Below are 10,000 nucleotides of genomic sequence, written 5' to 3'. Positions count from 1 at the left end.
TTCTCTCTCTCCAAAATTCATAGATTCTTATTCTTTAATTTTATTCACTGAAGCACATGATCCTCATTTGAAATCTGGATCACTGCCTTCAAACCGCTTGACCATTCAGCATCCCTCACTCCTCACAAACAAACAAACAAATAAGAATCCCATGACATGTCGCCCTCACCTCTCTCATTGTGCGTCACTTGTGTGTGAGAATCATCATCATCATCATCATCATCATCCTCACTCATGGTTTGTTTTCTGTTCCCTCCCCCCGTGTTGCACCACATCACCCCCCCCTCCACCCCCCCCTCGTTTCCCAGCAGCCACCATAACGCCTCCATGTGACCAGGCTGACGGAGGGGTGTGTCTTTGCAGGTCATAGAGCCTCGCCCCTCGAATCCACGCCCACTTTTCTCTGAGAGACAGGAAGTGATGTCAGAGGAGTTACTAAAGAGCGCTGGACCTCCCTCCGCCTGAAGAACGATGGGACGCCCTCTCTCTCTCTCTCGCCCACCTCACCATTTTCAAAAAGAGTGTGTGGTGCATGTGTGTATGTTTGTGCTCTGTGTGTGTGTGTGTGAGAGTGTGTGCATGCGTGTGTGTGTGTGAGGCTGTGTGTGAGTGTGTGTGTGTGTGTGTGTGTGTGTGTGTGTGAGTGTGTCTTTGGTCCAGGCTCAAGCGCACTGATAGTTCCCCACTCTTTTTGTTTTTTCAAATCAGTTGTTGTTTACATACTTGAAGCGATGCACTTTTTTTTTTTTACATAATTTACACTTCCTGTCCAGACGAGCTGGCGGGACCTGGAACTGACGCTCCGTTTGAACTGACGCTCCGTTTGAAATGTATTTTTTTAGGTTTTGTTCAAAAAGATAATGGAACAAAGAAGATGTCCTCTTCGGCGGAGGCTGCTCTTTTATCTGGAAGGTTCTTAAATGTTCAGGGAAATTCCTTGTCAAGCTGAACTTGTCAGCTGTTGTTTTGTTTTAAGAGTTAGAAGCTGTTTGTGCCGAGAGGTCAGAGGCCATTCTGAGGTCAGCTCCTCCCAGGAATCCAGTCTCAGGTCGCTGCGTTTTCAACTCAAGTTGCCCCCCAAGCCTGAAATGTAAACAAAGAGAAAAAGGCTCGATCCCAGACTGAGCAGGTCTCTAAAGAGAGCTTGTTTTTCATTAGAGATCTACCGAGCTACGCGCCCGACGTCCTCCATCACACACCGAACACAGAGGAGCCGGCGTGAGCGACGCCACAGAGACTCAGATGAACGGTGAGGCTGAAGAACTGACCTGGGATCAGATCACTCTGGTTCTAAGCGCCCTCAGCGAGCTGAGTCTGAGAGACCAGCACCTCACCAGCGTTGAGCTACGCTGTCGCTTGAACAGCTGCCTTCTCCACCAATCAGCCTTCATGTCCTCACATCACCAGAGAACAAGAGCTGCGTGTTCACAACTCGGCCATCGTTAAACACTTTTGATACATCTCAAGTTTTGTTAATTGTTGGGAGCTAATTTTTTATATGAACTATGAATACGCTCTCATTTTTTTCGATGTTTTTGTCCAAGGGGTATTATATGCCTTCATTTGAACCCATGACTAAACAACTTTGTATTTTATAGATTAGATATGAAGGATTTGTGGTTTTGTAAAATACTTACTGAAATACTGGCAAACTTGTGCTGTAATACTATTTGAAATGTATTCCAATGTTACTGTACAGAGTCGCTTGTAAAAAGAAATACACTAATTCATGCAACATATCTCTGAATTTAATCATATAGCATAAATGTATATATGTCACACAGTCAGTCCACATACAAACACTCACTGGGTCTCCATATCCTCAATTAACATCATTTTTTGATGGTGCGTGAAAGAACATTTTCTCATAATTCTTGTAACGTTTACAGTTTATTCTAATGTGTGATCTTAAACGTTTTGAAGTGTGATCTGAAATTGAGGATAACATTTTTATGAGCCTTAAAAGGTCTCATCACTGTAATCTTCTGCCACAGGCACCAATAGCTAGTGTCATTTTGATCCTATTCAGATTTAATTCAACACAGAATTCTAGACAAGGTGTTTACAGTTGTGCTACGTCACCAGTAACAGTGATGTTTGTGATAGTTCGCCATGTTACCTCAGTAATATCTGTGCCAAGTCAAGGAACTGCTTTGCCAAGTGTTGCTTCTTTTTAAACTGTGTTCTCCCCTCTATTTGACTGTTGGTTTTACATGTGGCAGCCTGTTAATTTCCACGTTGAGTCACGTGAATCGATGTGCTGTTATCAGCTGTAAGGACCACTAGAGAAACACACGTTTTACCCAACATTCTTCCTCATTTTAAACTGTAACTGTTAATATCTGGACTGTTCACATCTTCACACGATCAGAGCGCCAAGCAATCAAACTGCTTCAAACCAAGACCCGACGTAGGACACCGATGTCAAAGCTTTAGAGAAACAGGGTAGTCTAGTTATGGCTTGTATTTTTCTATGTGAAACTGCTTTGTAAAGGAATTCACCAAAATTCAATGAGTAAAACAGACAGATGTGCTTTTAATACACTAGTTGCCGTTGTGTTTTTATTCTGAGGGAAAATCCCCAGTCTGGTCCACTCGGCCCAAGCAGGGCGTTCCACTGCCGTCGTGTCACATGAATATAATTGCCATGCATTTTGTCTGACTGAAGGTGCTTGCAGGGTTAGAGAACACAAGGTCTCCGTCTGCTATTGCTTCAGGCCAGCTAGCGAGAGATCCACTCAACGACATTACAATTCACAATCCTCTTTAATCTTACACCCCCTCACCGATGTCACGGTGCTCTTCCCAGTGTTACTGTGGCTCCTCTGTTCCGGTCAGGCGTTCCGTCGTTGGCAGGGCGTGGCCCCCTCCTCCAGCGGAGGCCCCAGAGAGCCCCAGCATGGCCGCCAGCGCCGCGCCCCACCTCCACACGGTCTCCAGCCACCCCTCCCGCCTCGTCTGCCTGTCCCCGGTCTTAGCTGCCAGCTGGGACCTCAGCTTCACAATGCGCTGCCTGACCTCCTTAGTAAGAGGGTGGCTGGCACCCAACTTGCTCTTGTAACCTAAAGGAAAACACAGAATGAGCAATATGGAGACTCTTAGGCTACTAACTAAATGTTGTCAAGTGTAGTGAGAGTGAAGGGACAGACATGACAGTGTAGTGCTGTGACAGGGTTCACCTCTCTCAACATCCTCCAGAATGTGCAGGGCCTCAGCCTCGATCATACACACCACGGGCAGCGAGACCTGCAGATGACCCGGATGAGACGCGGCGGGTTTCTCACAACTCGCTGAGGTAAATAATGAGCACGTTTTGCGTTTCCCTCGTCAGCAGTTAGCGACCCTACCGCCGTTTCTACCACGGCGTCGAAAAAACGGACGAGGTTACCGGCGACGCTGAGGGAGGGAATGCGCGGGAATTCTTACGCCGGTTTTCCAGTCGAGCTCGTGCTGCGTGAGCAGGGCCGTGCGCCCGGGGCTGTCGGTCAGGCGGTGGGCGTGGGCGCCCCGGCGGTGCGCCGTCTGCCACTTGCTGATGTACTTGGTGGTTCCACATAGAGACAGGACGCGGCTGAAGGGATGCATTGTGGGTGCGGCTACAGAACAGGGGGGACAAACATGTCAGTCAGACAGAGGTCAGAGTCACATGACCGCTTAGGACTTGAGGTGAAACACTCACCATCCGCTGGCGCTGCCGTCTCCTCCTGATATGGAAATGAAGAAATTAATATAAATTAATTAATATGTAAACTCCCTTTCTCACACAAAGTCTATAGGCTAGGCTACCTCATCATCTTCATCATCTTGATCGTCCTCTTCTTCCCCACCGTCTCCCTGTCCTTTGTCTGATTGGTCAGCAGTCAGCCCAACAAAGCCTTCATCATCATCATCATCCTCATCCTCCTCTTCTGAACTCCACTGCGTTCTTCAGTCCCCAGCAGAGACGGAGTCAAATATTAGGCTACCATCATGTTATAGGATCACATACACTAGCCTAGCCTAGCCTAGCCTAGCCTAGCCTAGCCTAGCCTAGCCTAGCCTAGCCTAGCCTAGCCTAGCCTAACCTATGTTGTTAGGCCTACAGTAGCCTAGGCTAGATGAGACCGCTCTCTTACTCGGGTTGCGCGTCACTCTTCTCGGCTTCCGTCTGCTCCATCTCATCACGGGGACTGAACAGCCACGGAATATCATTCAAGAGAATCTGATCTGAGATCAGCCACAAGCAGCACAATACAGGCTACAGGCTACCAGCAACTAGGCATCCAGCGGCCAGGTGGAATTGTTGCTGCTTTTCACGATTTGAAAAATGCTGTTGTTCCTCAGTTATGACACGTTTCAGAACTTCAGATTTAATGGAACACATTCCAACAAAACCACGCCGCTTGAACCAGCTGTCTCAATAAAGACTTTTAACTTTTGGCAGTTGCTTTATTTTGAACGAGAGAATATTATTATAATATTAACGCCAAATCCAGGATACTCGTGAAGGCGCCTGCGTTGTTATGAACTAGGTGAATTGAATGAATGAATGAATGAATAAGATGCTAGGCTGCTAGAATAAGACAGCTAATTTATGGCAACAAAACCTTTATTGAGATATGCCGCTGTGCGCGTGGGTGGGCTCCCCAGCTCAGTCTTGTTGTTCCGACCGGTTTAATTTGCAATAGCACCTTCATCACACTGAAAGTGCCAATCAAGTGATTTACAGTGATTTTAGAAAGTTGGTGGTTTTGTCAAAAGAGCCTTTTCAAACCGTGACGTCACAGAGCGCCCTTGTGACGTGACGTCACAGAGCGCCCTTGTGACGTGGGCCAGGAGGAGTATAAAAGCCAGAGAGCGACAGAGGAAGAGCAGTCAGAGAGAGAGAGAGGAGGACATCTCCCTCTCTTTCCCTGACTCTCTCTCGTGGGCTAGAGAGAGAGAAGGAGGTATCATCTCGACATCTCCTCCCTCCCCCCCTCTGGCTCACTGGAGAGACTCAGTAGAGAGAGACTCAACGAAAGAGAGGAGGGTGGAGGTAGGAGATGTCAAGATGGTATTCTCTCTCTCTGGACCACTGAGAGAGAGTCAGGGAGAGAGAGGTAGATGTCCTCTTCTCTCTCTCTCCTCTTCCATGGCTCGGAGGAGGAGGCGGTGGAGGTGGCAAATTATAAAAAATAAATAAACAATTTTTTTTTATAATAAAAACTGTTTCTGATCCTCATTGTAAGCTATAGGATAGTGTTGTTATTAAGATATCCATGATAGCATATAGGAGTACTGTTACTATAGTTACTGTTAGCACTTCAGACTTAGGGGCTGGGCAGCCTCAGCTGGAGACCAGACCTCCACCTCTGACCAGCCCTCCACCTCTGACCAGCCCTCTACTCAGCCTCAGCTGGAGACCAGACCTCCACCTCTGACCAGCCCTCTACTCAGCCTCAGCTGGAGACCAGACCTCCACCTCTGACCAGCCCTCTACTCAGCCTCAGCTGGTCTCTCTTCCCAGCCCTCTACTCAGCCTCAGCTGGAGACCAGACCTCCACCTCTGACCAGCCTCTACTCAGCCTCAGCTGGTCTCTCTTCCCAGAGCAACCCACGTATTTTCAACCGGAGGTTTCGCTTCGCCCTGATTCAACCAGGTGTTATGCGGAATTCTGTGACCACCGGATTTTGTGACCGGTCACAAGATCCGGTGGTCACTGATTTCCGCATGTTAATACACCGCCATCATCCTCTAGTACAGCTCAGCGGTAGCTGGAAAGAGAAGCACGTTGTCTGTTGAAGCAACACGTGTTGTACCTTGGGTTCAAATCCAGCAACTGCAGAAGCTTTCTACTAGTCTATGTTCATCTGACATCATGATCTGATGGACAAGCGCGTTCCAGAGCTCGTCAGCTCCCTGGTAGCTTGGTGGGTGAGGACATGGACAAGTGGACCAACCATTTTATTATTAGTTGCTATATATTTTGTCATTCTTAATCTGCCATCACTCTTAGTAGTTAATAATAATAATAACAATAATAATAATAATCGTATTAATTAACAAAATAATACAACTATAATAGTTATATTATTTTCTGTTATTTTTTTGTGTTTTTTATAAATAAATAAAATAAATAAAAAGTTATTGCATTTTAAATTGTGCAAAATAAAAACTAAGGAAGTATTTAAACATTTTAACAACTTTAAAAAGTGCAAGTCCTGCTCGTGTAGCATGGGTTCAAATCCTGCCTTGTCCATCATGGCTTCATGTCATTGGACACAATAAGACGCATGTTCCAGAGTACAGCAGCATGCGAGCAGCAGGTCTGGAGGTCTGGAGGTACGTAGCTCTGCCTTCCATGCAAGAGGTTGATGGTTTGATCCCCAGAACACTCTTTTAAGAGCTAGAATACCTCTGTAAAGAAGTGGTCTGGAGATCAGGTCCAAGAGCGAAGGGGATGTGGTGGTTCAGAGGGAAGTAGCACTGCCTTCCATGTGAGAGGTTGGTAGTTTGATTCCTGGTACAAATGTGGGTTTTTAGAACTAGACTACTTCTGTGAAGAAACAGTTGAAATACGCCCAGAGAACAGGTCTAGGAGTGGAGCAGACCTGGTGGACTAGAGGTAAGTAGCTCTGCCTTCCATTCAAAAGGTTGCTGGTTTGATCCCCAAAATAAACTGTTTTAAGAACTGGATTATCTCTATAAAGAGGTTAAAATACGCCCAGAGAACAAACCCAAATGTGAAGCTGACCTTGTGGCCTAGAGGTAAGTAGCTCTGCCTTCCATTCAAAAGGTTGCTGGTTTGATCTCCAGAACTAGTTTTAAGAACTAGATTACTTCTGTAAAGAGGTTGAAATACGCCCAGAGAACAGGTCTAGGAGTGGAGCAGACCTGGTGGACTAGAGGTAAGTAGCTCTGCCTTCCATTCAAAAGGTTGCTGGTTTGATCCCCAAAATAAACTGTTTTAAGAACTGGATTATCTCTATAAAGAGGTTAAAATACGCCCAGAGAACAAACCCAAATGTGAAGCTGACCTTGTGGCCTAGAGGTAAGTAGCTCTGCCTTCCATTCAAAAGGTTGCTGGTTTGATCTCCAGAACTAGTTTTAAGAACTAGATTACTTCTGTAAAGAGGTTGAAATACGCCCAGAGAACAGGTCTAGGAGTGGAGCAGACCTGGTGGACTAGAGGTAAGTAGCTCTGCCTTCCATTCAAAAGGTTGCTGGTTTGATCCCCAAAATAAACTGTTTTAAGAACTGGATTATCTCTATAAAGAGGTTAAAATACGCCCAGAGAACAAACCCAAATGTGAAGCTGACCTTGTGGCCTAGAGGTAAGTAGCTCTGCCTTCCATTCAAAAGGTTGCTGGTTTGATCTCCAGAACTAGTTTTAAGAACTAGATTACTTCTGTAAAGGGGTTGAAATACGCCCAGAGATCAGTTTTAGGAGTGGAGCAGACCTGGTGGACTAGAGGTAAGTAGCTCTGCCTTCCATTCAAAAGGTTGCTGGTTTGATCCCCAAAATAAACTGTTTTAAGAACTGGATTATCTCTATAAAGAGGTTAAAATGCGCCCAGAGAACAAACCCAAATGTGAAGCTGACCTTGTGGCCTAGAGGTAAGTAGCTCTGCCTTCCATTCAAAAGGTTGCTGGTTTGATCTCCAGAACTAGTTTTAAGAACTAGATTACTTCTGTAAAGAGGTTGAAATACGCCCAGAGAACAGGTCTAGGAGTGGAGCAGACCTGGTGGACTAGAGGTAAGTAGCTCTGCCTTCCATTCAAAAGGTTGCTGGTTTGATCCCCAAAATAAACTGTTTTAAGAACTGGATTATCTCTATAAAGAGGTTAAAATACGCCCAGAGAACAAACCCAAATGTGAAGCTGACCTTGTGGCCTAGAGGTAAGTAGCTCTGCCTTCCATTCAAAAGGTTGCTGGTTTGATCTCCAGAACTAGTTTTAAGAACTAGATTACTTCTGTAAAGAGGTTGAAATACGCCCAGAGAACAGGTCTAGGAGTGGAGCAGACCTGGTGGACTAGAGGTAAGTAGCTCTGCCTTCCAAGGAAGAGGTCGGTGGTTCGAATCCCCAGAATGTGTTTTAAAACTTGACTACTTCTGTCAAGAAACAGTTGAAATACGCCCGGAGAACCAGTCTGAGTGTGAAGGGGACCTGGTGGTGATATGGTTCTGGTCACGACTCTGAATGCATGGGTTCAGTAAGAGTCGCTGGATCGAATCCACCCCGGCAGCCGGATCACAGCGCCGCATGGGGCGGGGGGGGTACTTGGCACCCCCCCTGCGATTTCAGAGTGTTTAAAGGAGGGGTTATGTTACCCTGAGCGGAGGTTTAGCACTAAGAAAGTATGTCTTTAGAACTTTAGACAGTTTTGTTTAAAGTTCCGTACTACTACTACTACTACTACTACTACTACTACTACCTACTTCTTAATACTACAAATAGTATTATCGCGGCTCTATACAACTACTAATATTAGCCTATTGTTGTATACCAAGTCTTATTCTTAAAACACACATTCCCTTCCAGGAATCAAACCACCAACCTCTTGCATGGGAGGCAGTGCTAGTTACCTCTGAGCCACTGCATCTCCCCGCTCTTCGGCTTGTTCTCTGGGTGTATTTCAGCCTGTTCTTCAGATGTATTCTCAATCTTAAAACACACATTCCCTCCAGGGATCAAACCACCAGCCTCTTGTATGAGAGGCAAGTCTCTTACCTCTAGACCACCAGGCCGGCTGCTGAACCTTTACTGCAGTCTTGAGTATTTATCTTATTCATGATGTATAATGATATGAAGTCAATATTGAGAGAACGGGATTTGAACCCATGCTGGAAGAGCAGCACTTGCACTAAGCTGTGTTCTTACCCACTGAGCTACCAGGGGAGCTCCCCTAACCAGAGTTGTCCATCAGAACAAAACATTATTTCACATTTACATGATGAGCGGTTCTGACCCACCAAGCTAAGGAACAGCTATGATGAGCGGTTCTGACCCACCAAGCTAAGGAACAGCTATGATGAGCGCTTTTCCATTACATACAAACATCATTTTAGATTGAAATAACAGTATAAAGTTTCTCAGGATTTGAAACCAGACTGTTTAATCCCAATATGTGCAGACTCCACCACTGGTAAAATAAACGCCAAATAAATGACATTCCTGTAAATATAAAGAAACAGATGGAAAAGCAACATTTTGTCAAATAATTTTATTTTAAAAAAAGTTGATCAATTTCATATATGCAGGGATGTTTTTGACATCCAGTTTAAATACAATCTAAAATTAATATTTCTTCTCTATATATATTTATAATACTGGGAGTGGACTAGGTTTACAATGTTTTATCTCTAGTAACAATCCTATGCTATGACCAGGCAGCAATTAGCATGCTAGCTAAGAGGGAAGCATAGTGTTGGCTACAGTTTGTATACAAAGACACACAGACACATAAAACCACATACAGACAAGGACTCGCTGCCCCTCTATCATAAATAATGTAAGTCAAACTCCTGGGGAATGACGAAGGAAAAGAATATCTTGGTCACACTTTTTGGCAGCCATCATCTCCTCCCTGGAAACACATCGCCATAATTCCTCTTCCATAAATACTAGCGCAAAAATACATTTGTACCATGATCCTATGTCACTGTGCGTTTCTTCCTTCTCAAGTGTTTTCAGTTTGAATCTTCCAGGCTGCTGCTCTTCTGGTCTAAGCCGCAGTTGCACAGCCGGACCATGATGCTTTGCAGGCTGGGTTCTACGATCCCGAGCAGGGGCCTCTGGGAGGGGTCTCCGTTCCAGCACGCCTCCATCAGCTGCCAGCACTCCTCGTCAAAGCTGGGCACGCGCTCCGGCCGGGCCCCTGGGGACACGGGGGACAGTCAGCCTCTGGGAGCCACTCGCCTGCTGCTCCCCCTCTATCACTCTGACAGGGTCCACAATAACCACAACAATAACAACAGCAATAACAACAAACCTGGACACCTGAGCAACAACACAGATTTAAACAGAGATTGAATT

At 45.6% G+C, this 10,000-nt stretch overlaps 2 protein-coding genes across 4 annotated transcripts in view; one reads left to right on the top strand and one right to left on the bottom strand.

Annotated features, from left to right (window-relative positions):
* The window catches only part of LOC311328864 (cadherin EGF LAG seven-pass G-type receptor 2-like), a gene marked incomplete at its 5' end in the record, with an annotated part of 3,980 nt that extends 1,787 nt beyond the window's left edge, over positions 1-2,193 (top strand). The window contains one exon of the mRNA XM_084462766.1: positions 309-2,193. Coding sequence (XP_084318892.1) covers positions 309-333 — 25 coding nt within the window. The 3' untranslated portion in view covers positions 334-2,193. The remainder of the gene's footprint in view (positions 1-308) is intronic.
* A 7,060-nt stretch (positions 2,194-9,253) lies between these two features.
* The window catches only part of LOC311328862 (cadherin EGF LAG seven-pass G-type receptor 2-like), a 4,447-nt gene continuing 3,700 nt past the window's right edge, over positions 9,254-10,000 (bottom strand). The window contains exons 6-7 of one of the 3 annotated variants that reach the window (XR_014631250.1): positions 9,957-10,000; positions 9,254-9,842 (exon numbers count right to left, since the gene is read on the bottom strand). The exon at positions 9,957-10,000 is cut by the window's right edge and continues 606 nt beyond it. The gene's annotated coding sequence lies outside the window, so the exon portion shown is untranslated. The other 2 variants (XR_014631251.1, XM_084462764.1) reach the window with 2 other exon arrangements.

This window comes from Borostomias antarcticus, assembly GCF_949987555.1.
Source record: "Borostomias antarcticus genome assembly, contig: scaffold_287, whole genome shotgun sequence".
Classification (NCBI taxonomy): Eukaryota; Metazoa; Chordata; class Actinopteri; order Stomiiformes; family Stomiidae; genus Borostomias; species Borostomias antarcticus.
This window is presented reverse-complemented; position numbering and strand designations above follow the sequence as displayed.